This window comes from Monodelphis domestica, chromosome 5 (genome assembly GCF_027887165.1).
Source record: "Monodelphis domestica isolate mMonDom1 chromosome 5, mMonDom1.pri, whole genome shotgun sequence".
NCBI classification, from domain to species: Eukaryota; Metazoa; Chordata; class Mammalia; order Didelphimorphia; family Didelphidae; genus Monodelphis; species Monodelphis domestica.
The window spans coordinates 312,009,440-312,036,873 of record NC_077231.1 but is presented as its reverse complement, the minus strand read 5'-3'; the positions used below and the strand labels follow the sequence as shown (position 1 = coordinate 312,036,873).

The window sequence follows — 27,434 nt, the reverse complement described above, 5'->3', positions numbered from 1 at the left end:
CCACCACGCTGTTATGAGGGGACTTCAGCCAGCCCTCTTCCTAAACCCTCAGGGAGCCAGGCAGGTCCTAGTCAAGGGGGGAGGGCTGTTACATCGATCAAAAATGGCTTTTCCAACAGAACGATGGGGCACAATTTATGCTAAATTCACACAGATGAGCATCTTAAATAATGAACGAATAATAAACACAAGTGAATTCAGGGACACAGAAGGACCTGAATAAACTGAAGAGAGAAGGCTGAAAAAAGCAGAACCAGGAGAAAACACACACACACACACACACACACACACACACACACACACACACACACACACCAATAAAGAAGAGCCATCCAAATGATGAAGTGGAATGGAAAGCCTCAGGCAGGTGAAGGGACACCTGAGGACGGTGTCATATGCTGTTGGAACAGTGGCCAGGAAGGCAGCTAAAGAAGCACATCCAGGTCATCCAACGCATCTGGAGCCATCACTGGTCATCCCAACTCTTGTCTTACCAGTGAACTTCAATGACTCTGGAAGACAACATGTACAGGTTGCCTCACTTAAATCCAAGTCATGTGTAAGTCAAGACATCACTGTATGATGTCACTGGTCCTCTCCAAGACACAAAGGGTGAACAACAATGCTGTTGGATGGTGGGTGGCTCTGAGTAAATGCTTTTCTGGCTTCCAGGAAGGATTCTGTTGGACAGAATTAGGAGGGGGCGACTTGATAAAAAACTAGAGGGAATAACAAAACGGTTGAAAAGACTAAAAAGTGCTGCTAAGGCTGAACTATTGATGGCTTTATGACTGAGCTGGTCATCACTGAGTCAGCCTCTCAGGCAGTTAGCCTGGTCCTCAGACTAGAGGCACACAACCCCTGGTGAACCCACACGCAAAGCCTTTCCAGCATGGATAGCCCTAGTGAGCCACATGTAGGACGTGGTGACCGAGAAGGGCTTTGTGGGAAGCTTGGTAGGAATCCTAGGAGGGGGACATAAGCAGGGATCATCACAGCTTGAAGGAAGCTCAGAAGTCATCATGACCAACACCCGTCTTCTACAGAAGAGGAAAACAAAGCTCAGGAAGGTCTTGGCCCAAGAGGTTCATTCTGGCCATGGGGGCCAATCCGTGTGTGCAGAGACAGAGAAAGGAAATGAAACGTCATTTCCAAGGAACAGTTCATTCCGTGAAAAAGAGGCAAGTTTGATGGGCATAGAGAGTGCCTAACATGCAATCATATTTAAAATTAGGCTTTAAATCTCAGGTCATTCTCTTGGAGGCGATAACAGGGAACCAACAAATATTTTGGAAGAAAAGGATATTTTAGAAATGAGATACCAGACCTCAAATTCAGGTCATGGTTTACCATAAACTCAATTTCCATCTTGGTACATGGATGACACATACTGTGGTGGCAGGTGGGGGTTTTCGAGGTGGGGAGACGATGGAGTAAAAGGGCAGAATGAGAGCAAGAATTAACATCATCTCCGATGATGATGCGAATCAGGACGATGAACAAACTACAACAAAGGAGCTCACTGTGAAGCTTTGCATGGTGGGACAGAAGACAATTTTAGGATCTCCCAACAAAGGCTGAAATGGGCAGAGGAAGGAACATATGTTTTAAAACAGTCACAAGATCAATCTGAAAATATCAGAACTAGACTCTGGCCCTTCAGGAGTCTAGAGGCAACAGAACACTCCAGAGGGAAGCGAGAGAGCTCAAGGGTACACTAGGAAAATGGAGTTTGATTCAATGCAACAAGCCTTTATTGTGTTCAGCAATGCGGAGATGGAAACAAAAAAACACAAAAAACCCTCAGGAAGCTTACATCCTCCAAATGCAAAACTAAGAAAAGGAAGAAGAACAAAGGAATCAAAGCTCCAGATTGTGGCAAAGCTGTCTGGAGTGTCTGGAGGACCATCATTAGTCATCCATGGTTACAAATAGCTGCTGGGGGAAATCTTCCTCATTCATGAGGGACTGTTGAGAATTCAGCCCCCAAACTGAATCACGTGGGCAAGTAGTGCCCTGAGACCTCCTGTAGCTCGCTGCTCTGGGAACTGGGTGGGCTGCACCAGCTTCAGGAGTTGGGAGTTTATCAATTGCCAGGAGGTGCCTAATTAAGATCATTTCAGAATGACTAAGGGTGCTAAAGGCCAAAGCTGGGGTGGGATCTTAAAATAACCTGCAAGCCTTGAAACGGGGCTGCCAATCTTTATGGCTCCCACTCTCTCTAGTGGTGCACAGTTAAGAATGAGTCAGCCTCTGAAAGCCAACTATGTAGGTAGGGAAGCTCACTAGGCTACCAAAACATTCATCTTTGGGGAAATAAGGCTGGCAGGGAATGAGACAGGAGTGAGTCCAGAGGAGGGTGACTATTAAAAAGAGATGATCAGATACCAGGGTACACAAGCATCCCTGGGAGAACCTGAGGATATTTAGGCTAGAAAAGAAAAGGCATAAGGCAGGATGGCCATGACAACTATCATGACATAGAAAGGACTCTCATTTGAAAAAAGAATGAGGGAGAAGCAGCAAAGTGAAGGAGACAAGGACCTGGGAAAACAGAGGTTCAAGTCCAGTTTCTGATTCTTGCTCACTAGGTGACTCTGGGGCAGGCTGCTTAACCTTTTAGTGCCCCAGGAACTCTACAACACTTAGCTGCTGAGCAAGTTCTGGTGTGCTCTGGTGAAAGGAGTGGCCTCAGTGGGAGTTCCCTGTATGAATGAAACTCAGGTGTGATCCCAAGGAAAAAAGGATTAGCCTTCAAGTACCATTGGTGACAAAATGGTCACTTGTAATCTTAGACTGGGCAAGTTCCAAAGACTTTTCTCTTAAAAAGATGGCCACCAGATGGGGAAGTATTTTTGTTTCTTGGAAGAGGCATCACGGTGCTACATAAGGGACATGGGATTTGTAGGCAAAGGGAATTCTGGTTCTGCCTCTTCCTACCCATGTGACCTTGGGCAAGTTACTTAACTTGGGGCTTTAGACTCTCCATCTCTAAAATGAGAGGGCTAGTCTTGTTGCTCTCCAAGTCCCCTTTCATCCTGTTGATGATCCTCCTAAGGTTGTGGTGGGAACCTATGGCACAAGGGCACTTGGAGCCCTCTCCCCTCTCTGTAGGTACCTTGTCACAGTTTGTTACTAGAAAGCCAGAGGGCCTTGGGGCCAAGTGGTTCCCCTTCCCCTCTCCACACATGCCTGAGGACACTTCTCACTCATCATCCACCCCTCTAAAATGTTCAACATCAACTTCCTAAGGTATGGAGGGGGGGGGTGTATTTTCTGCCAGTGGGTGGATTACCCACAATGATGAAATCACTGATCATCGGAGCATACATATTGCAGGAGGAAACAGGGCAAGCCTGTGACATAAAGAACAAGGTAGTTACACAATTGATCTGAAGTCAAGTTTTAGGAAGATAACCTTGATAGAAATAGAAACACATGACAGTGAAGCCCCTCAGAGGGCTTATATTCTACTATTACATTTAACAAATCAAACCAATGTAGCAATTAAAAAAAAACAACAACAACTTTGGATTTGGAGTCAGAGGACCTGAATTCAAATCTTGGGTCTGTATTTGTGGCATATTGAACAAGTCATTTTCTCAGCCTCATTTATCAATGAGGAAGTTAAAACTAAATGACCTCTGAGTCAGGTCTATCACTCCCAATAATGTGTGGGGAGCATGGGAGAGGGAAGGACTTCAGTAGGGACTGGATGAAAAGAGGAATATCCCTGAGAACAGCTCAAGGCTCTTAGCAGCAGCATCAGAGAAATGCCAACTCAGCTCACCCAGGAGAACAGATATCTCAGCTCCAAGTAAGCCATGATTATGCATAGTCTGCTTCCCCATGGCATTCCTGGAAGCCTTTTCTTTGAGATGACTAAGTCTGTTATGGAGAGAAGCTGTGGGGAGGAGCCCTTGAGTGGCAGTGAGCAGATCTGGCTTTGAATCCCAGCTTGGCTCCTTATGAAGGTGACCTTGAGCACACCACCCCCTTTGGGGGTCTCAGGTTCTTCAGATACAAAGTGAAGGTATTGGACACATATGGCCCAGTGGGAAGGCTATTGGGTCTGGAGTCCGAAGGTCTCCATTTAATTCCATTCTCCATTGTTTATTCCCCACGTGACCTGACACAGGGAACTAAACCTGGCGAGAGCCTGAGTTTCTTCATCTATAAAGTGAGGAGGTGGGGCCTGGATGACTTCCAATTCTATAATCCAATCATCTAAAAATGGCTTCAAGGGGACAACTAAGTGGTGCATTGGCCTGAGAGCCAGGCTTAGAGGCAGGGAGGTCCTGGGCTCAAATCTAGCCTTGTATACTTTCGGACTATGTAAATCTGGGCAAGTCACTTAACCCCCATTGCCTCAACCTTTCCACTCTTCTGCTTTGGAACCAATACATATTATTGACTCTAAGATGGGAGGTGAGGGTTAAAAAAAGGCTTCAATTCTTTTACGCAATGTACGATGCCAGCTAGAGCTATTATCAGAGGACATAGGTGCAAATTCCACTTCTTTGTCATATGACCTCCGAGAAGTCACTTCTCTTTTCTAGGGCTCAGCTTTCTCACCTATAAAAATGGGGGGATTGGTCCAGATGACCTCCAGGATCATAGGATATGGGAATCTTCTGCCACTGGGTTATCTGTCTGTAACCATATTTTTGAGGTAGTCAGTGGAGCAGGACCAAACTCAATGGGTTGGTTCTACACTCATTGCTTTTCATTTTTTTACACATCAAAGTTTTTACAACTACTGCCAGGGCACTATGCTTGTCTTCTCACCTAGAATCAGTGGATCTTAGGGATCATTTGATCCAACCTATGGTTCTCTGATCTTTAATGTGCTCCTTCTAGTGGCGGGAAACTCATTACTCTTCAAGGACACTTTTGGACAGCTCTAACAACTCAAGCTCTTCTAAACGTCACTCATCTTTACTTAATACTAAAGTGATGCCAGATGCAATGCTATTAGACCAGGCAAGGCATTTTCCCCCTCATGGCCTCAGTTTGTCCATTTGTAAAAAGAGAGAGCCCCCCTCCAAGGTGAATATTCTCTAATCATCTTTCCCCAAGGCCCTTAACACACAGTCACACAATGGCTTCCACTCAAAATCTAGGTTTCCCTGGGTCCTGATTTTCCTTAGAAACTAAGTTTGGAGCTCAAGAAAAAGAGGGCGGGGACTCAGGTCCCCCACAAAAACACTGAGCATGTGACTCACCTGGTGGTCCATTTCTCGCCCCCATTTTTCCTCCTTTTCTCATGAACAGGCCAGCCACTCATCTTTGTCCTCTCCTATTTACTACCCAATGGGAACACTGCAGAGTACGTTGTGGACTGCCTGAGCACAGCAAAAGTAGCAAGCCAATGGAGGAGCAGCACTCCATGAGCAAAGAGGGGCATCGGGAAAGGCTTCTCCTAGGACATGGGAGCAGCCTGGGTCTTGGGTGGAGGTGAGAAAAGAGGCACAGCCCAGACAAGGTGAGAGCAGGGAAGAGACTGGGCAAGAGGGAGGGAGGGAGGGAGGAGGCCCATTTACAGTGAGCCTGGAGAGGTGGATTCGAGCCAGAGAAGGGCAGCCTTTACCCTTGAGTGGCCAAAAGCATTTAAGTGCTTGCTGGGTCCTAGAAATACGGGCAATAAGAAAATTATCCTGCTCTCCAGGAGCGACATTCTATCAAGGCAGCAACGTGCCAAATGACTCAGTTCCTCAAGGCTCCGAAGATAGGATGCGAGAACACCCAGGAGAGAAGAGGGCTAACAAATACATGAGGGAAGGGGCCTCTGCCAATTGGCCTGAAAGAATACCAGTAACAACTCCCATTTATAGATTTTAAAATGAAAAAAACCCTTTCCTCCCAGCAACCCAAAGAGGCAGGCAGTACAAGTAGTATTACGCCCATTTTATGGATGAGGAAGCTGAAGCTAGATGACTTGTCACAGCTGACACTAATAGACACATTAACATCTGCCAAGGCAGGTGGATAGACCATCAGACCTGGAGACGAGAAGACATAAGTTCAAATCTGACTACATCCTAGCCATGTGACCCAGACACATCCTAGCCATGTGACCCTGGGCAAGTCACTTAGCCCTGATTGCTGACCAAAGGATCCACCAGAGAAGGAAATGGCAAACCATTCCGGTATCTTTGTCAAGAAAACCCCATGGATAGCTCTGGTCCATGGGGCCATGAAGAGTGGGACACAACTGAACAACAAGGTTGCCAAGAAGTCTGTGTTATTTCATTTGATTATTAAGTGTCAGAGCCCAGACTCAAACTCAGGCTGTGTAGACCAGAGCAGGAAGGGCCCTTAGAGGTCACTGAGCCCCACCCCATCACTCTACATGCCAGAAAACTGACATGTAGGCTAAGTGATGAGTCCAGAATGATACAACAAGGAAGTGTCTGAGGAGGGATTTGAAACCAGGTCCTGTCTTTAGACCACCCTCTGGCATCCTCCCAACCACTCAAGCCCAGGGACCTTGAAGGGTCCGTGTCTACGAGGTAATTAGCTCATTCTAGTCCATTCCCCCACTCAGAAATGACTGGACGTGCATTTCTGCGGCTGCGGAGTTTTCCTCGGAGAGAATGTAAGGCAGGGGGGTCTCCTTTTTGTCTCTGGGTCCCTAGCCCCTAGCACCCAGGAAGCCCTTGAGAAATCCTTGGGGAATTTAAGGAAATGAATCCACAGCCACATTTTTACTAGTCAGAAACCTCCTCCAAGGGGGGGGGGGGGGGGGGAGAAAGGCATCTGCTTTCCCACACCTCTGACCCTTCCTTCAAGATCAAAACATTTAGCTAAATGAATGGCACCAGATGCCAAAGAGCTGCTGTTGGTGTGACCTTGGGACAGTGGAAAGAGTATTAGCTCAGAAATCCAAGGATTACAGACTTAGAGCTAAAAGGGGCCTCAGAAATCAGTCCCAGCCTCTCATTTTACATCTGAGTAAACCGAGGACCAAGGAGGCCAAGCAATTTGACCAAGATAAGCCGACAGGTAGGAAAACCTCCTTTTTCTGACTCTGTCAGAGAACTAGCATCCAAACCCCAAGTCTATTGCTTACTTCCTGTGTGACTTTAGGCAAGTCACTTAACCTTGCATGGGACCATTTCTAGACGGTCAAACCTTCTACCCAGGGGAATCTGAGTACGGAAGCTTAGTCAGTCCTTCTTTAACAAGAGGCTCCAGCAGCTCTTGGGTTCCCAGGACTTTCTTGTAGCCCCTGATCAGATAGGAAAAGGGCATCTTCTTAAGATCTTTGACTGAGGCAAAGGGAGGGCGCTTTATTCCTAAATCTGGGGCTCATCAACTATTCAAGGAGAGCTGGCTCCCTGCCACGTCCCTGCTGGAGAGCGATGCCAAGAGAAGCCGTGACCAACCAGGGAGCAAAGGGACAGCATGTCCTCTGATCACAGGGCTGTTCAGCTTTCCAGAGTGGACTTTTTTTTTTTTAAGGCATAGGAGAAAAGGATTTGAAAATCTGCCTCAGTTTACCTATTGAAATCTGTACTAATAAGAACAGAAAACATTATCCATTTTCTGGGGTTCTTTCACTGAATTGTCAGCAATTTGATAGAGCCGCACTGGGTGTGACTTGGAAGCTATCCAAAAATTCAGAAAATACTTGTAAAGTAAATTGTAAATCTTGTGATTATTGTTATCATTGTTATCTGCACACAGTCAGAACTAGGAATTTTTACACCTGGGGCAAGATGGCAAGAAGCTCACACCCCCTCTCTGGAGATTATGGGTATGGGAGGAGGCCAGCAAGGAGAAGATCACCTCAGCAGAGCATCTGCAAGCTTCCAATTTTAACTAACTGTCCTTGCAGTGTCACTAACTATAGAGTGACAGTTAGGTCATGTAGTGGCCGGAGTAACAGACTTGGACTCAGGAGGACCCCAGTTCAAATTTTGCTTCAGATATGAACTAACCCTGGGCAAGTGACTTAACCTTTTACCCTCAGTTTCCTCATCTGTAAAATGGGGTGGGGGCTGGTGTTGTGAGACTGAAATGAGAGAGCGTGTGAATCTCCTTCCATTTCTGTGGTGTTTTACAGCTCTGAGGGCTCCACTGCTGTTTTCTATCACCTTCCTCTTCCACATACATATTAACAAGAGGCCACATGACTGACTCCCTCCTGTCCATCACACAGTGGGGATTCCACCCAATCTCAGGCTGGCTTCTTTGTTTCTTCCAAGCTGGTCGGGCAGCTTCATGAAGTCATGGAAATTTAATCCACTTGGTATAGTCATGGGAGTATTCCTCACCCATTTACTCTCTTGGTCACCTGAGCTTAATCCCCAAATTATACCTTTTGCCACAGCCTCTCCTTCAGGAAGCCAGAATCTCCAGCTTTGCATGCTCCTTCACTTCATGCTTATTTAATGAGAGGGCTGAGAACGAGTCACCCCGGGCCCTTGAACATCACACCAAAACTCTTCAGAGAAATCCACAGAAATCCCAAATAACCTAGCCATTCACACTGAAAGAACAAAGTGGATGAGAAATATCTGCGCCAGTTCCTTAAACAGTGATGATGTTCAACATTAAGCTTTAATAATTTGTTAATGCAGGTGTTTCACATTTTGGCATAGAGCCCATAGATCATAGGCTCACAGCTTTAGAGCAGGAAGAGATCGTAGAAGTCATCAAGTCCAACATCTTCACTTTATAGATAGGAAAACTGAGGCTAAGAAAGGGGAAGTGACTTTCCTGGCTATTAGGTGTTGGCACAAGATTTGAATCCAAATAATCCAGTGTTCTCTCTATGGAAACACTATGATGAATTACATCATATCCATCAATATCTTGGGTTGAACAAATGTTTCAGATGCTAATGAGTTGACTCTAGAATTGATCAAGGGGAGACAGGAGCTTGATTCCATTAGGAAGGAAGGCTGGAGGGCAGCTGGGTGACTCAGTGGATGGAGAGCCTAGCCTAGAGACCGGAGGTCCTAGGTTCAAATATAGCTTCAGACACTTCCTAGCTGTGTGACCCTGGGCAAGTCACTTGACCCCCATTGCCTAGCCCTTACCATTCTTCTGTCTTCCTAAGACAGAAGGTAAAGGTTTATAATTTTTTTTAAGGAAAGAAGGCTGTATGGAAGGAGTGTTACAAACTGTCAAGCTCTTGAACAGATCAAAATTGTCCATTTTGCAAAGTTTTCCTCCTTTCCTTTTCTCATATCAGTCATTCCCAGAAAAAAATAAATTGAACAAGCCATCAAAGAACTCCCTAAGAAAAAATCCCCCAGGGCCTGATTGTTTCACAAGGGACTTCTATCAAACATTCAAAGAACAACTAATCCCAAAACTACACAAACTATTTGACAAAAGCAAAGAAGGAGTTCTACCAAATTCCTTTTATGACCCAAATATGGTACTGATTCCAAAGCCAGGCAGGTCAAAAACAGAAAGAAAACTACAGACCAATCTCCTTAATGAACATAGATGCAAAAATCTTAAATAGAATACTAGAAAAAAGACTCTAGCAAGTGATCACAAGGGTTATTCACTATGATCAGGTGGGATTTATACCAGGAATGCAAGGAAGGTTCAATATTAGGAAAACCATCATAAAACCAAACATAATTGACCATATTAACAAGCAAACCAACAAAAATCACATTTATCTTAATAGATGCAGAAAAAGCCTTTGACAAAATACAATACTCATTCCTATTGAAAACACTAGAGAGTATAGGAATAGAAGGACCTTTTCTAAAAATAATAAACAGTATATATCTAAAACCATCAGCAAGCATCATCTGTAATGGGGATAAATTAGAAGCCTTCCCAATAATATCAGGAGTGAAACAAGGATGCCCATTATCACCTCTATTATTTAACATTGTACTAGAAACACTGGCAGTAGCAATTATAGAAGAAAAAGAAATTGAACGTATTAAAATAGGCAATGAGGAGACCAAGCTATCATTCTTGGCAGATGATATGATGGTTGTAAAGGTTAAATTTAATGGTTGGACACAATTTATTTATCAAAATTGAGGGACCTTCTCCAGGATGGAACCTAGTCTCTTAGAAAACTAGGAAGGGAGTCAGCCTTTTCACTCAACCAACCAAATAGTACAGAAGTCAGAGTCTAAGTTGAAGTCAGGATCCACACTGCAGTCTCCAATGAGGTTCCCTTGAAGACTATCTCCAGGAAACGCTCTCCACAAGACAAAACTTCTCCAGACTGCCAGTTGAAGGATATTGTGGCTTTTATGGAGGTTTCCTATTCCTGCCCCTCTTCACAGGGGCCAATCACAGTTTCCAAAATTGTCATACCACTCATCTTCTGAAGGTAGCAACTCTCCTCTTAGGATTCATATCTTTGGATTCACACATTTTTGAGTATGTGAACTCTTAAAAGAATTCAAAAGTTTCTGGCTGTTTGAGTTAGAAAAAAGGGTGGAGCTCTTCCAAATATCTTGCTGGCTTCTCAGCTCTAAAGGTGTTAACTCTCCTCCTAGGAGTAAGAGTTTGTGGACTTCCCTTACTTTAGGGTTAAGTATGGGTATATTTGATTTTGTTAATTAATTAAAAAGAAGACAAAAGAGAGTTAATCCAGTCTTCAGTCTAGTGAGGTACTAAATAAGAGTACTTAAGTTATTGTTATTCCAAAGTGTTAACTCCAACTAGACAAAAAGAACAAAAGATTCCCTTTTCACAAGTGCAAACTAAGAATAGACAAAGAGAACTAAGAATTTCCTTTCACATGAACTACTTAAAGAATCCTATAGAATCAACTAAAAAACTAGTGGAAATAATCAACACCTTTAGCAAAGTAAGATGCAAAATAAACTCACGTAAATCATCAGCATTTCTATATATTTCCAACACATCCTGGCAGAAAGAGTTAGAAAGAAAAATTCCATTTAAAATCACCCTAGAAAATATAGAATAAATCAGTCATTCCCTGATGTTCTCCACCCTTATAGAACCCTCCTTTGTGATAAAGACAAACAGCTAAACCAAAGTGAACAACATAGATCACATTATCTTCAAAGAACCGAAACTGAAAGAAATCCAGAAAATAAGCTAAGAATAGCATCAAGGAAGGTCTGAAGTTTAAGAGGGTACCCTAATCTCCCAGAAAACAGAACTTACCATTCAAATAGGTAGGGAAAATGAGCAAACAACAACAACAAAAAAGCACCTAACTAAAGAATTTTTATGGAGACAAAGAGCAAGGTACAGACACAGAAGGGGATAATGAAAGCAAAGCAAAGTCCAAAAGAAAAATATAGATTGGACACAGATTCTGGAAGACCTTAAAAAAAGACTTCAAGAATCAATTAAGAGAGGCAAAGAAAAAGTGGGGGAGAGAAATTAAAGCAATGCAAGAAAAAAAAAAATAAACCAATTGAAAAAGGAGAACCAAAAACTGACAGAGGAAAATCAGGCCTTAAAAATCAGAATTGACTCTCTAGAAACTAATAATTTCATGAGAAATCAAGAAACAATAAAGGAGAATCAAAGGAATTAAAAAAAAAACAGAGGAAAACAGGACATATCTTATTGAAAAAACAACTGATTGGGAAAATAGAATGAGGAAAGACAATTTGAGAATTATTGGACTACCTGACAGCCACGATCAAGAAAAAATCTTGGACATCATAATTCAATTAAGCTCATTAAGGTCAAAATGCTTATATTTCTACATGGAAAAAGAGTATCTGTAATTCTCAAAAATTACTCTTAGTAGTAGAGAAGATAGAAGGAATATACTTAGAAAGAGGATGGGGAAATAAGTTGATTATGATGGCATGATGTATATGATGATATATGTGTATATAAATGTGATATGAAACAGTACATATGTAAAATATGATATGTATACATATGCTATATGTAAAAACAAAACAAACCGAAATGAACAACACAGCGACCAGTCACTTTGGACAACACATGCAACATTCTGCACATGTAGTCACCCATCTCCCAAACCAGAGGAACAAAAGTCCATCAAAATGAGCCATCAGTCATGGCTCTTCTACCCTCAAAGGCAATGGAAGACACAGGAGTGAGCAAAAGCAGGTGGCAGCACTACTGGCAGTGACTTCTGGGAGTATATTTTAGAAAACATGCAAGCCTGGGCCAGACATATAACAAGAAAGACAAACCATGGACAGACAAACCAAGTGATTCTCCTACTCTCCGAGATACTCAGAGGGATGGCTGTCTTTCCTATGGAAACCTTCTGGAAAAATATAAACAACAGCTGCACAGAATTGGAAAGGCTAGAAAGGCTGCGATCTGCTTTGGTGGAGGGAGTACTCACATCCATGAAATCACAGAAATCCAATAAGTATTTCGCTCCTGTGAGTACAGTAATTGCATTACTAGATTTTTAAAAGCCTCTTCCCTTGCTGTTCTGTCTTGTTTATATCATTTCTGGACCTCATACATCTCCAGCCTGATAATCCCAACAGAACTCTCCATCCAGCCCCTCATCTGCCTAGTATTCCTTTACATCCTATCCACAGTGGACTAGACCACTGTTTTAGACACGCATCCTGTCATCTCCTCCTTCCTGTTTTTTATGGGCCACTGTGCGGTGCCTCCCTTTGGATCACCTTGGTGCACTCATGGCAAAGACACTGAATGGTTTGCCATTCCTCCTCCCAAATGGTGAGACACTCTTACACTTTCCACCTCACAAAGTGGTGAAGCTATCGAAATCTGATTACTATTTAAAATATTGATTTAATTGAATCGTGCTAAGAGAATGCACTAAAGAAACCCCTAAAAGCAGTCGTCTGCCTAATGGGTGGGGGAAGGGAGAGGAGAGAGGGAAATCACATTCACTCCTCCCTAGCTGTCTAAACAAACAAATTAGGAAGGGTTTCAGAAGCTACAGATTACCCTTAACAAAGGTTTTCCCATAAATCTGCCTGAGATCTCAAAATATGCCAACAGACAGAGCAAATCTTTTTATGTCTGCCATCCAAAGAGACAGCACTTTCAGTGGGAGGCCTATTTAAATATGAATGGAGAGAGCAGAGCTGCCTGGGAAAAAAGCATCCCTCAGGAGGAGACCAGCAGTCTATTTCCAAGGTCTCTTACCTGTCTTGAGAAAATGGAAAGCAATTCACCTGCTTAATCCATCAGAGAGAATTCTGCCTCATTCATTTAGGCTCCCAAGAACAGGAATTTTGAGCTGGATGAGCTCTTGGAGGCCAACTAATCCAATCCATCTCCAACCCCTCCCATTTTACAGATAAAGAAACTGAGACCTGAAGAATAGTACTAACTTGATCAAAGTCACCCAGCTAGGCCAGATTCATAGGATCATAGCTTTTAGGGCCAGAAGGGACCAGAGAAGCCATTCAGATCAACGTGGCAAACTGGGAAGAGAACTGACTGCAGAGAGAGGAGTGGGGTTGGCAGCTCATCTGATACCAACGACCTGAGCAAATCACTTCAGCTTTTTTGGTCTCAGTTTCTTCATCTGGAAAATAGGCTCAGATAGCCTGAGGTCCCTCCCAGCTTTAAGCTCTAGATGCCATCAAACCTTCACTATACAGATAAGGAAACTATGGCCAGATAGATTCAGTCCTCGAGGGGATCATCCAGATAGGTGGGACTGGAAACCAGGTCCTGGGCCCCTCAGTCCAAGCAGGGACTTGCTTCCAAGCTCCCCCACCTGCAAACATTTTCCTAGTGTCTCCATGTGCAGATGCTGAGAGGGGGCCGGAGCCCAACACAACCATCTCTTGGCATGCCGTTTTGGAGACTTGGTGTTCAGACTGCTTCTCCCCCAGCATCCTCTCGGAGGAGTAATTTGAGTGGGTGGTGTTAGTTCCTTCATTTTCCAGAATAGACCCTGGAGGCTCTAAAAGAAGGTATTCATTGATGCCAAGTTAAGGGGGTGGGGTGGGGGAGAGGGATTCGATCCCGCTTAGACTGAAGGATTCTGTGCTCAAACTGAGGTAAAAGACAGACCATGCCCAAGAAGGGACAGGGAAGCTCCCCCATCCCTGCACTCTCTCCCTCCCCCCAGAGGGACAGGGCAGATGAAACTATGGAGTCACGTTTCTGCCAGTCAGCAAGATCTCTGCTGAGGTGATGAGGGAAGGAGCCAGAGGTCCTTCGTCCTAGAAATGCCCACGTCCCAAGTGCCACAGAGAAAAGAGCATCCCCGCCCTGCAGAGCCAGGCAAGCAGTTAGAATTGGTGGAGATTCATGGGCTTACAGTGGCCAGGCCATGTCCCCTGTCAAGAGTTCTCCTAGGTCGGTGTTGGCAAAAGTATTGGCAAGCCTGCAGAGCAGACTTGAGACAAAGAGGAGGAGCTGCCATTCCCCCTCTTTCCAGCACTTAAGGACATTTTTTGCATGCCCTGCCCCCTCTGTCCAGCTGCCCAAAGGGAGCACTTCTCTGCTCTTTGGGGTAATGAAGTGATGAAAGTGGGGAAGGGAATCACAGGCAGTTTGAAATTGCACTCTGGGCACGAGAACTTGAGAACCTTCACCAGCACTGCCCTAGGGGGTCAGGTAGGTGACTCGTGGGATAGAGCCAGGCCCGGAGTCAGGAGGACTTGGGTTCAAATCTAGCCTCAGATATTTCCTAGCTGTGTGACCCTGGGCAAGTCACTTCATTCCCATTGCCTAGCCCTTCCCATTCTTCTGCCTTGGTACCAATATTTAGAATCCACCTTTTCTAGTCTTTATTATTCATCCCTTCCCTCCACACGTTCCATGGATCAACCAAACTGGATCCGACACCTGCTGCCCAGTTTCTGCCCTTTGCAATGGGGGTGCCCTTCCATGTATCCTCCTCACCTCAGGCTCCCAGAAATCCAAGCTTCCTTCAGAGTTCAACTAGTACTGCTTCTTGCTTGCTAGGCTGGGGGCTTCCTAGTCTCCTCTGCAGCAGGGCCCTCCACCCACCCCCTCTGTGCCCAAAATTCCCTTCAGTGTCCTTCTCTGCAGATCTCTCTGGAATGTGAGCTCCTGGAGGACAGGGGCCTGGCACACAGCAGGTACTCATGCAGGGACGGAAAGAACAGGAGAAACAAAAGAAAGAGATCCCCACCAGAGTTCCAGCCAGAAGTGAGGGAAGGAAGGGGAGAAAGGATAAATAAGGGATTAGAAAGACGAGCCAATGGTAGCAGCTTTGCCCAGTCCTGCCAAGCTGGCAAGACTGAAGATCTGGGCTAGGGAAGGGAGATGCGGCAGTTGTTTAAGGGCCAGCCTAGCTCTGTCCAGAGCAGTCAGGCAGTTCCTCTTATCTGTCTTTTGTATGGAATCTTCTGAGGATGGCCCATGTGACTAGGAAAGGAGGGAAACTGGTCATCCTGAGACCATGAGGCTCTTCTCCAGTGTATTAAGGCAGACAGAAGTTAAGTGACTTGTCCAGGGTCGTAGAGCCAGTAAGTCACTGGAATTCAGGTCCTTCTGACACAAGACCTAGTGCTCTACCCACTGTGCTACCTCATTGACCGGGCCAGCAAACAGGCTCCTGAGTGACAGTTGACTTTTTTTTTATTTTAATTTTATTTTGTCAATTTAGAACATTATTCCTTGGTTACAAGAATCATATTCTTTCCCTCCCTCTCCTCTACCCATCCTTCCTGTAGCTGACATGCAATTCCACTGGGTATTGCATGAGTCTACATTCCTAATCATATCCCCATTGACCCATGTGATCAAGCAGTTGTTTTTCTTCTATGTTTCTACTCCCACAGTTCTTCCTCTGAATGTGGATAGTGTTCTTTCTCATAGATCCCTCCAAGTTGTTCAGGATCACTGCATTGCCACTAATTACATTCGATTGTGTTACAATGTATCAGTCTCTGTGTACATTGCTCTCCTGGTTTTGCTCCTCTCACTCTGCATCAGTTCCTGGAGGTTGTTCCAGTTCACATGGAATCCCTCCAGTTCATCATTCCTTTGAGCACAATAGTATTCCATCACCAACATATACCACAATTTGTTCAGACATTCCCCACCAGCTGACTTTTTAAAGAGTGAGGAAGCCCACGCCCCACAGTTCTATCACTTATGTTTCCAGCTGTAGTTTTCCTTTACACACATTAAGCTATGGATGTTTTATCATTGCTCTGCTTTGCTCTCCCGACTCATAGATCCATCCCTCTCTCCCTCACACCCATGGCCTGAGAAAGTCTTCAGTCCAGCAAAGCCAACCAACAGCCGGCCAGCCCAGAGAAGGTCTATCTTCTGTGGCCAGTTGTCTTGGCGAGGCCTGGGGGTAGGGGTGGCGAGTGGGGGTGGGAGAGAGTGCTGAAGAGCCTGGTCCAGGGCCCCAGAGGCGGGCCTCTAGAGGAGGTCTATGTGGCCTCCCTCCCCACTAGAGGCCCAGCACTGTCTGGGATCTTCCTGGATATGGTCAGCGAAATAGAAAACTGATCGACTATTCAACCTTCAGTGACAACTCCCAATGGAAAGCCCAAACCAGACCGACCAGGAGATGGCAGAGGCGGCCAAACACAAAAAGAGCCTCAGGCTTCCCACATTCCCAGCAAACACAGCTGCAGCCGCTGCCATCCCACCATGCCTCGCTGCCCCGCATCCTGGAAACAAATCAAAGACTGTCTCAGGAGAGGCTCCAGAGTTTTCCTTCCACCCTTGAATGCTAACAGCCACAGGCCTGGGTACACGGAAGGGGCAGGCCAGCCTCTGTGCCTGGCATGGCCAGGAGGGCAAGCCTATTGTCTGAAACCTCCTGGTGCCCAGTGAGCACAGGACCTGAGGTGCCTCCCACCATCACCCAGGAGGCTCCCTCCTGACTCCTGCCAATGAAGAAGAGCACGAAGCCCACCTTGCCTCTCAGGCCCACGGCTGGCCAGCACACCCAGCAGAGAGGGTCGCCCCCTCCCCTCCCCACCTTCCCCAGAGAGGGCCTTCACACAACCTGGGGGCGGAAGAAGCAGTTTAATTCTTGAGAAAAAAGGGTCTTGGATGTCATCTGCTTGGCAACAAAGTGCTTTGTGAGATTATGGCACTTTTTCATTCTCATCCCTCTGCAAGGTAGGGAGGGGCTAACAGGATTCCCATTTTATAGTTGAGGAAACTGAGGCAGGCAGAAGCTCATGATAATCCCAGGACCGAGAGTGAGTAGGTCTCTGATGTGGGATCTTTTAATGAATTCCTTCCTCTGCGGTATGAGCTCTCATGCTGAACTGGATGGAATCTGTATGGCGCCACCCAGAACAAACCTCATTTTGTTTTTCTTTTTTCCTCTCAAACCCTCACTTTCTGTCCCAGCATCCTTTCTAAGTCAGAAGAGCAGCAAGGACAAGGGGTTCAGGGACTTGCCCAAGGTCACCTAGTTAGGAACTGTCTGAGGCCAAATCTGAACCCAGATCCTCCCAACTCCAGGCCTTGTGCTCTGCCCACAGTGCTTCCCAGCTGCCCCAATCATTTTGGCTCTGCTCTTTACCCTTTGGGCTTCCTCCTTCCCAAACCAATTGTTTGACTAGATAGAGGTGTGTCAGCCCAGAGGCTCTCTACCAGCACCAAACACCTGAAGGAGCCTCAAAGTCCAGCTAGGCCAACCTGCTCAATGGACAATCACCCGGGATGAATTGAGGAAAGCTGGGATTTGAATTCAGGACTCTGACTCCAAACCTAGCCCACATGACTTCTGAAGGCAAAGTTAAAAAACCATGCAAGGACCCTAAATGGAGAGCTGGGAGGGATTGTCATGTACTTCTTCTAGGGGAGTAGAGAGGATAGTAGAGCTCCTCACCCAAGAGAGAGGCAAGTAAAAAGCGTATCAGCTAAAAATGGCCTGAACATCACTGGTGAGAATCTCGCCCACTCCCAAGATCCCTGGCTGTATACAGCCAAGGTGACGGCTCATCCCGACAGAGCCAACTGGAGTCAAAGTAAGAAATAAAATCAGTGGAGCAAAATGGGGTGGGGGGAAAGCCTGGCCAAATCAGGGAAGGATCAGAGATTTGAAATGTTGACCCACCAGGACTTTCTTTTTTTTAACCCTTACCTTCCATCTTGGAATCAATACTGGGTATTGGTTCTAAGGCAGAAGAGTGGTAAGGGCTAGGCCATGGGGGGTCAAAGGACTTGCCCAGGGTCACACAGCTGGGAAGGGTCTGAGGCCAGAGTTGAACCCAGGTCCTCTCATTTCTGGGTCTGGCTCTCTCTCCATTGAACCACCCAGCTGCCCCATCCCACAGGGACTTTCAAGTTACACAAAGAGCTCCAGGATCCATCCATTGCAGGGTTCAAAGACTGAGCTTTGCAGCCACAGATCTCTCTGCACCAGAAAGTGGTGTCTTTTCCTTCTGGCTCCCTAAAAACAAGCACACGGCCTGCTGACCTGGTAAGGGCAGGGGATGTTCTGAATCTGACCAAAGCTGTTAACGCCAATTTAGTTGCCGATGGTAAGAAGGAAAAGAGCGCCGGGTCATCTCTCCTCTGTGAGTTTGGGCTCATCTGGAGAGCTGGTTTGGTGCCAGTTCAAAAGAGGTGGCTGGACGGACACCGAAGCACTCTGACTCCCTGTGTTGATCCCTCCTGCACCCATGGCATAGAGTAGAAGCTTCCTGAGCGCAACACATGCTCATTGGTCTTTGTGCCCCCAGTGCTGAACTTGCCTGCTGGTTGGATTAGCCTAAAACTGGTTCTTTCAGAATAAATGACAAATGAACTGGCTTGTTTTTACACGCTGTGTTCCCCTGATTGAATATGACCCTTCTGGGGATGGGGCTCATTTCTGGCTTTGTTTTTGAATCTTCAACCTGAAGGCATAGCGCCTAGCACACAGCAAGCACTTAAAAAAAAAAAATTCCGTTGAAATAAATTGAAACTGAATTTCACAGATGTCAAATGACTTGCCCAAGGTCACACAGGTAGTAAATCACTGATAGGATTCAAACCCAAGCCCTCAGAATCCCTAACTAACCACTCCTCCATGCCACCTCACATACACTCCAGAAGAGTCCATATAAAAAGAAGCCAATTGGTCCATATATGGATGGATGGAATGAGAATCCCAACCCGAGAGGATACAGGGATCACATTCTGGCACAGCTGGCCAGCAGAAGATGGTTTTCCCAAATATCCCTGCCACAGCTGGAAATGTCCCTGGCCTCAGAGGAGGAACAGGCTGGTTTGCTTCATAAGGACTGTGTTTTACGGCTAGCGCCATCTTGGAAGAATGGTCAGCTGGGAAATTTTAAGAAATGAATGTTAAAATTGTTACATATAATTGGGAAATATTTAATGAAATAAGTAAGGACATATATACAGCCTTTACCTTCTGTCAGAATCAGTGCTACATATTGGTCCCAGGGCAGAAGAGTGGTAAGGGTTAGGCAATTGAGGTTAAGTGACTTGCCCAGGGTCACACAGCTGGGAAGTGTCTGAGGCCACATTTGAACCCAGGACCTCCCATTTCCAGGCCTGGCTCTCTATCCACTGAGGCTCCTGGCTGCCTAAAAATATATACATAAAGACTGTTTTATTTGGTAATTTGGGAAGCATTGAGAAATCCCCTTTTCTTTTCCATCCAAAACAATGTTGAATGGAATAGAATAGTCAGAACCACATGCTATTTTCATGAGCAAACTCCAAGGAAAATTCTTAGGCTTTTATTTACTTTTCATGGGTGTCAAGATGGCGGCGTAGAGACAGTAAACATTCAGACCTCTGAAAACCCTTCCTTACCGATTACAGACTAAATGCTCCTAAGGGACTGAAAATCAAACCTAACAATAAGACAGAGACAAGGAACCATCCTGCTAGACTCAACTTAAAAGGTACACCCCCCCAAAGCCAGAATTTGAGAACACTCTGGTTTAAGGGGAAGGAAGAAGGAAGGTCCCAGGACCTCTCCCCCACCTAGAGTGCTAAGCCTCCAGTGGTAGCTGGAACCTCTGGGCGGACAAAGGCGCTGGCCTGGAGGGAGTACCTTGCGGGCAAAGCTTTGCCAGGCTCAGAGCATCCAACACAGGCAATGGGGAAGCAGATAGAGAAAAAACGCAGAGCAGAGTGGGCAGCAGTTGCAGCAGTGGAGACACTCCATATTGCCCCCCCCCCTTTCCGAGCCTCAGGGCATATTCAGAAACCCAGCGGACTTAATCCCATCAAAGCCTTCAGAGGGCAGGGAAGCTCAAGATCCAACACCCCCCACACACACACACACACACAGACTGCACTGAGAGATTTACTGACAAAACTCCAAGGGTGAAGGTGGAAAGAAAAGCTCAAACCCCGCCCCCTACACACACACACAAATGAGAGGAGCAAGAGCTCAGGCAACTGTGGGGAATAACAAAGGGGTAAATATGAGCAAACAACAGAAAAAGACAAAAGAAATTACAATCGACAGCTTCTATACAGACAATGAACAAAGTGCAAATGGAACAGAGAAGGATGAGGGAACACCAAGCAAAAAAAAAAAACAGAAAAAAAAACAGAAAACCCAGAGAATTGGATACAGGCTCTGGAAGAACTCAAAATACAATTCAAAACACAATTAAGAGAGGCTGAAGACAACTAGGAAAAGAACTTAAAAACTAAGATAAGTCATCTGGAAACAGAGGAACTTGAACTAAAACAAGAAAATAGTGTCTTGAAAGCCAAAATCAACCAGCTTGAAAATGAGGCAAAGGAGATGAAAGATGAGGCAAAGAGGATGAAAGATGACCTCCAAAGAAAATCAGACCAGAAGGAGAAGGATGACCAAAAAACCAAGCATGAAATTCAGTCTTTAAGAACCAGAATACAATGTCTAGAATCAAGCGACTTCGCAAGGCAGCAGGACACTATAAAACAAAATCAAAAGAATGAAAAAATTGAGGAAAATATTTACTTTTTATAATAGAACTCCCAGAGCAATGCTGAGGGAAGTTTTATTGAAAAGTTCTCAACAATAAAAGTTTCAGGGAAAAAAATCATTGGGCTGGGCTGCGGACAGCTGGGATCTCAGGGTAAAACCCAAGAAGTGACTTTCCCCATTATTTACCACAACAGTGATCTAAAGCACATCCTCTACAGTGGCCCAATGAAGAAACTGAGAAAAAATAATAGCCATGGGTGATGCCAAGCATCTGGACAATGACTAAACAAATGATGGCATATGAAAGTAAGGGAATGTTAGTACATGGGATGGAAGAAATGATGAAAAAACTGGTTTTTAAACACTTCCCTTCCATCTTAGAATCAAGGCAGAAGAGCGGTAAGGGTTATGTAAGGGGGTTAAGTGAATTGTTCAGGGTCACACAGCTAGAAGTGTCTGAGGCCAGATTTGAAGAAATTGTTTCAAAGAAGCCTGAGAAGATTTGTATGAATGGATGCAGAGTGAAGTGAGCAATACCAGGAGAAAATGTGTCAGGTAACAACATTGTAAAAATGGAAACTTTTAAAAACTTGAAAATCTTTGATCAGTGCAATAACCATGCACAATTCCAGGAGGCCAATGATCACTTACCTCCTAAGAGTGATGGACTCGAGAAGGAGATGACAGTTTGGACCTGGACAATGTGTTGCTTGATTATGATTTATTTGTTATGAGTTTTCTTTTTCTTTTTCCAAATTAACGAAGTCATGTAGAGCAATGGAAAGAGTTAGAGGACCTGGGTTCGATTCTCAGCTCTCCTCCTAAACCTGCTTGCCTTTGGGCATATTTCCATCTTTCTTGGGTCTTAGTTTCTTCATCTGTAAAATGAGGTCCTCCAAGGTCTGACCCAGTTTCTGTTTTATGATCCCCACACCAAGAGACATCTCACAAGAAGTCTGAAAGCTTCCCATCAGCTACTGCCTACAATGAACCAACTTTGCCAACCCCTCACACCTTGGGAGCCAACAAATTGAAAAGAGTCCATGAACTCCCAAGTGTCTCCACTTTCTCTTCCAGAAGGCAAGGGGGAACCTGTCTCAGGGTCATCATCATTGCTGTGAGCTGGATATAAGCCTCCTAAGATACCTTTTCCTCTCCAGGGCCATTCATAGGAGGAGAACCAAACTACAAATGGAACAAATAGCCCCAGTGACATGGTCCTGCCCTGGCCACTAAGGGGTTCAACCTGAGTGCTTTCATCAACTAAGAGACCACCCTGGGGGCAGCGAGGAGCCTTAGTGGATAGCCAGGCTTGGAGACAGGAGGCCCTGGATTCAGATCTGGCACTGGTCACTTCCTAGCTGTGTCACCCTAGGCAAATTACTTAGCCTCCATTGCCTAGCCTTTACCTCTTTTCTGCCTTAGAACCAATACCCAGATTGATTCCAAGAGAGAAGGTTAGGGTTTAAAAAATGCCCCCACTCCCTCCTCACCACCACCATTAGGGCAAAGGACCTAGGCACCACTGGCTCCAAGTCAAAGACCCCACCACCTAGTGGGCATCACCTTAGGTTAAAGAGCCAAGACCTTCTATCATTCTTTATTTAGGGTGGTTTCTCTTGTACCAGGTTAAGCCGACTGGACCGTTCACCTTGGAAGACCAAGATAAGTGTTCCTCCTGTACACTGCAGTACTCAGTCGTGTTTTCTCTGAAATGCTTCCAACTATTTTATGTTACCTTTTCTCCCTCCCACAGGGAGAAATTAATAGTAATAATGATTCACACAGGGTCCGTCTAAGCACTCCCAAACCAGTTTAATCAAGCAAGCATTTGTAAAGCATCTCTACTATCATGCATGGGGTTTGTATCATTGGCTTCTTAGCAGAGCTAGTGTTCCCATTTTTACAGGTAAGGAAACTGAGGCCTGAGGTCACACAACTAGTCAGTAGCAGAGCCAGGATCCAAATGTGACATTCAACTGAAACCTTGCTGATGTATCATCTCCCCCATTGTTACATGAGTCCCCAAAGAGCAGGGGCTGGGGTCTTACTTTATTATTTATATTCCCAGGGCCTATAAGCACTTAGAAATGCTTCATTCATTCATTCTGGAACCAAGCCCAGTGCCCTTTACAGTCCAATTTAATCCAACACACAGAGTCAAAACCAAAACAATCCTTGCCCGTGTGGAGCTTCTAGTCTACTTGTGGTACCCCATAGATGCTTCCTGAGCTCTCCCAAGGTAGTAAAGTATCTTCTGATCCTCTCATTTCACACAGGGCTCAGGCCAGGGAAAGGGATGGAGCAGGCATCCCCAGTGCATTCCCACTCCACTTCATTTCAACAATCACTTACTTATTAAATACCTTGTCAATTCTCGGCCTCCATTTCCCCATCTATGGGATGGAGCCACTACCTGTGGTACTTCCCTCACAAGGCTGTTGTGAGGGTCAAACAAGATAACATGCAGACGCTGCTTTGTAGACCTTAAAGTTTTATAAACCTCAACTGTGGCGATCATTTTTGGGCAACAGTAACGACGGCAGGTTATAGACAAGACTTGCCGATGGCCCAGTGGCTAGCAGTCCTCCCAAATCACTCTGCATTTTCTTTGTATCTATTTTGCAGCAGAGCTACTACTCCCTTTTCCTATTTTCCTATTGTTTCCCCCCAACAGAATGGGCAGAGTTTGTTTTATTTTTGTCTCTATCTCAAGGCCACAGCCTGGTGCCAGGCACAGATGAGGAGTTTCACAAATCTCTGTTGTTCTCCCAGGCAAGGCAGAGGGAATACCAAGACAAAGGCGAGTCCCTGCCTTCAGACAGCTTATGCTCTATCTATCGGGCCATTTAAGCTGCCCGATGGCCCAGGGACGGTTTGCTCTCGTGTCCCATGTGGCCCAGTCAAGGCTGTTTGCATCACCACACCTTTGCTTTAGACGTTGAGGTAACAGTCGTAAATGACTGATAACAGTGCCCTCACCAGCGCCAACTCCAAACCAAAGTCCTACCTTATCATGAACCTTTGCAGCCATCCCGGCTTGGAATCACAGCCCAGAAGGTCCCCAGCAGTTGATGGGCCAGGAGAAGGCAGCTTCTCCCTTAGAGACTCCTGAAAATTGAAGAGAAGGTTCAGCCAGATGGGTCAAACCCCCACTCTTTTATTTCCTGGTTTCTTTGTATCCCTGGGTTTTAGCACAGTTCCTAGCACATAGTAGGGACGTCACTAATGCTGGCTAATTATGATAAACACAGAAGTCTTTCTTAAAGTTAAAGGGAGCAGCTCATAACAGTGTGATTGATTCATCAAAGATCGAATACCTACTATGTGCCAGGTGAGAAGCATGTTGACAAAGTAAATAGAAAGCTAGTCTTGGGTTCAAGTCCCTCCTCTGATACATATGGACAATGAGGTGGTACATTGGTCAGTGTGCCGGACCTGGTGTCAGATCTGGATTTTAGGAACATTGCTTTGGCAGTTGCTCTGTGGAGAATGGACTGGAGAAGAATGACCTCGAATGCCCCTTCCAGAATTCCAGGAATCTTGGATGACACCTTTTTTTTTTCCTTAAAGAAATTCCTGGGATTTTTCAAGAGATCAATGAGCGGGCTAAGACTGCTTGCAGAACGCCTTCAGTTCAGGCTCTCCCTCTGACACTCACTATGTATGTGATTCTGGGCCAGCCAGACTCTCCCTGTAAGTATGACCCCCCACCCACTCCCACCATGATCTGAGAGTCTCACGCCCAGAGCTCCTCACAGGGCCCAGATACAACCCCAGATCCTTCCTGTATCTGTGCTAATAAACTCCACAGTGGCCATCATACAAGTATTTTAAATGAGATAATATCTGGAAAGTCCTCACATAGTAGGTCCACGATAAATGCTTCGTTCCTTCATCCTCAGATCTGAGCTTAGGTCTGGGGAATCTAATGAAGCTTTTAAAAGCTTTGAAGAAAACCCTCTGGCTAATTCATTTCCATTAAGACGAAGGGCTCTAGACTGGGTGTGATGGTGGCCTGTACTGTATTCAAGTGCAGTTTTGTTCCTGCAGTTGAGCATCCCACACCCAGAGTCCACCACCTCTCTGACCAGCATCAGAAATCTGGAGCCAGCTTGGATCGAAGTTCTCTTTTCTTTTGGTAGGACCTTCCTTTGGGCTCTTGTAGCTGGTGTATCTGATGTTTTAGTAGCCCCGCTTTATTCACTCTGTGTCAGCTAGTAAAATTTTTAATTGGCAACTCTCTTATTAGTAATAGGAGAGCAAGGCGGTGGAGTTGGATAGAGCGAAGTCTAGAATCAGGAAGATTTGAGTTCAAATCCTGCCTCAGGTACTTACTAGTTCTGTTATCCTGAGTAAGTCACTTAACCTCTGCCTCTACTTCCTCATATAAAATGGGGATGATAATGGCACCTACTGGGCACAGTTGTCATGAGGATTAAATGAGATCATAACTGTAAAGCCCTTAGCACAGAGCCTGGACCTATAGTAAGTGCTCTAGAAATGTTACTGTCATTATTATTAGTGATGATAATAGCAGCTAAAATGTATAAAGTCTTTTAAAAGTTGCCAAGTGCTTTATACGGATTCATGATCACATCTGACATAAGGAAGCACTGACCAGGGGATGGCATTTTAGTTCACAAAGGTACCCGGAGGATGAGTAGAGCCATGTGGAAAGAGACTAATTATTTCCTTTTTAGAAGGAATGGAAGTCTTGCTTTGATCGTGGTTCCAGAAATGGAAAGGGATGAGGCAGGGGAGACTGTGGCTAATCTTAAATGGAGAGACTCAGCAATGGGAAGAGGGAGGCAACTCAGGGTGGGACTTCAAGAGATGAAAGGGTTAAGTCCTTGGGACACAGATTTCTGGTCCAAGATGACTGGCCAGGAAACTTCCAGGGAGTAAAGGCAAGCATGACTGGAATAGGCTGAAACAGGGGGCCCAGAGAGGCACTCAATGATCTGACCAGCAAGGCTCTAGTCCACTGATGGCAAACCTTTTAGAGACCACACATGTTATGCCCCAGTCACCACACACACACACACACACACAAAATAGGGGTGGGAGAAAGCACTCCCCTTGGGCTGCTGGGTGGAAGGGTGAGTGAAGTGAGGAATGTCTTCAGTGAGTGTAGAGAGGGGGAGGGGAGTGGCCCAAGTACACCTCTCCCCTCCAGCTCTGCTGCCTGTGAGCTGCCCACCTTACTCACTGTGTACTCCCTTTGGGCTGCTGGGCAGAGGGATCGGGGATGTGAAAAAATGTCATCAGGAAGGTGGAAAGGGGAAAGGGAATAGCCCCACCTTAGTCCCTCTGCCTTTCTAGTAATGAACAGGGGGGTTAAGGAGAAGGGTGGCACGCATACCCACAGAGAACACTCTGCATGCCATCTCTGGCACACATGCCATAGGTTCACCATCACTGGTCTAGTCTCTCTTTGCCTTTGCTATGCTACTGTTTTCAGAGCTCATACTCAATATCGAGATTCGTCTCCCCACTCTCCATCCCATTTCACAGCTTATCCTTCTCAAGAGCAAAAGGGCCTCCCACCACCAGGGAAGAGCTTCCTTTTGGAAACCTTGTTACAAAAATTCTCAAAAATCCCAAAGAAACCATTGAGCACCTTCCAAGGCTAGCAGGCAGAATTTAATAGAGGCTTGGGCAGGGCAGAGGGTCTGCTTGGAAGGACAGAGGAGGCTACAAGGCCTGAAGATTCCATTCCTGAGTCAGTCAGAAAGTCAAACAGTGAGGCTTCAAACACTCATAAGGCTATGGAGAGAGAACAGATGTCAGGGGCAGAGATTAGAGAGGGAAAAGGACAAGCCCTCCTTTCAGTTGGTCCCCACCCCTGATGTGTGCTGTCTTGAACGAGCCTCTGCCAAGCCCACAACAAAGAAAGCCCTGGCCCGCCACAACACACACAGATGCTCAAGAGCCCATTCCAGCCAAGAGGATTCTAAAAGGCTGAATGAGGAAGAAATGAAATCTGTCGTGAGTGGTAATTAATGAGAAATGCAGGTGCCGGCTAGAGGGGAAACCAAGGAAGAGGCAAGCTCCGGTTTCCGGCTCATTAGCGTTCTCCACATACACACACATACAATACAGAGCCACAGCTTGTGTAAATGTGTAAATTCTCTGAGACAAAAAAAAAAGGCGGTGGCTGATAAATAAATCGACTCGCGGAAATATTCCAGTGGCTTCTAAGTACCAACAGGGAACACCACCAAGCGAATATCAAGCATCCAAGCTGGGGTAAAGGGACTTCTTGATTCATCTCGACTTATCCTTTGAATGCAGAGGGATCATAGGATTGCAAGGAAGGGTCCCCAAAGGCCATCCTTATTTTACAAACAGGGAAACTGAGGCATGGGGCAGTGAGGTGACCTTTGTCCAGGGTCACTCTGTTTCTAAGTGTCTGAGGAAGGTTTCTAACCCAGGTCTTCCCGACTCCAAAGTCCATGCTCTATTGAGAGGCCAACTCACAGGCTTAGAGCCAGAATGACCTGTAACCGCAGCCCTCCTTTCTATATGTGGTTCCAATGTCCAAGTTATCTCCTCACTGGAGAATGTCCAGAGAAGGCTGACCCAGAGTGCGAGGAGGATATCAAGAATCTATTAAAGGCGCTAATAATGATGAAAGACAGAATGGCAT

At 45.6% G+C, this 27,434-nt stretch overlaps 1 protein-coding gene across 10 annotated transcripts in view; it reads right to left on the bottom strand.

Annotated features, from left to right (window-relative positions):
* OSBPL3 (oxysterol binding protein like 3) overlaps positions 1-27,434 on the bottom strand; it is a 157,541-nt gene that overhangs the window by 114,575 nt on the left and 15,532 nt on the right. For 8 of the 10 annotated variants that reach the window (XM_056800471.1, XM_056800465.1, XM_056800473.1 and 5 more), the window contains exon 2: positions 23,793-23,893. The exons of the other annotated variants lie outside the window; for them this stretch is intronic. Coding sequence is in view for 2 of the 8 variants with exons in the window: in XM_056800470.1 (XP_056656448.1) it covers positions 23,793-23,816 (24 nt within the window). In the remaining 6 variants the exon portion in view is untranslated. The remainder of the gene's footprint in view (positions 1-23,792; positions 23,894-27,434) is intronic. 10 annotated transcript variants of the gene reach the window in all.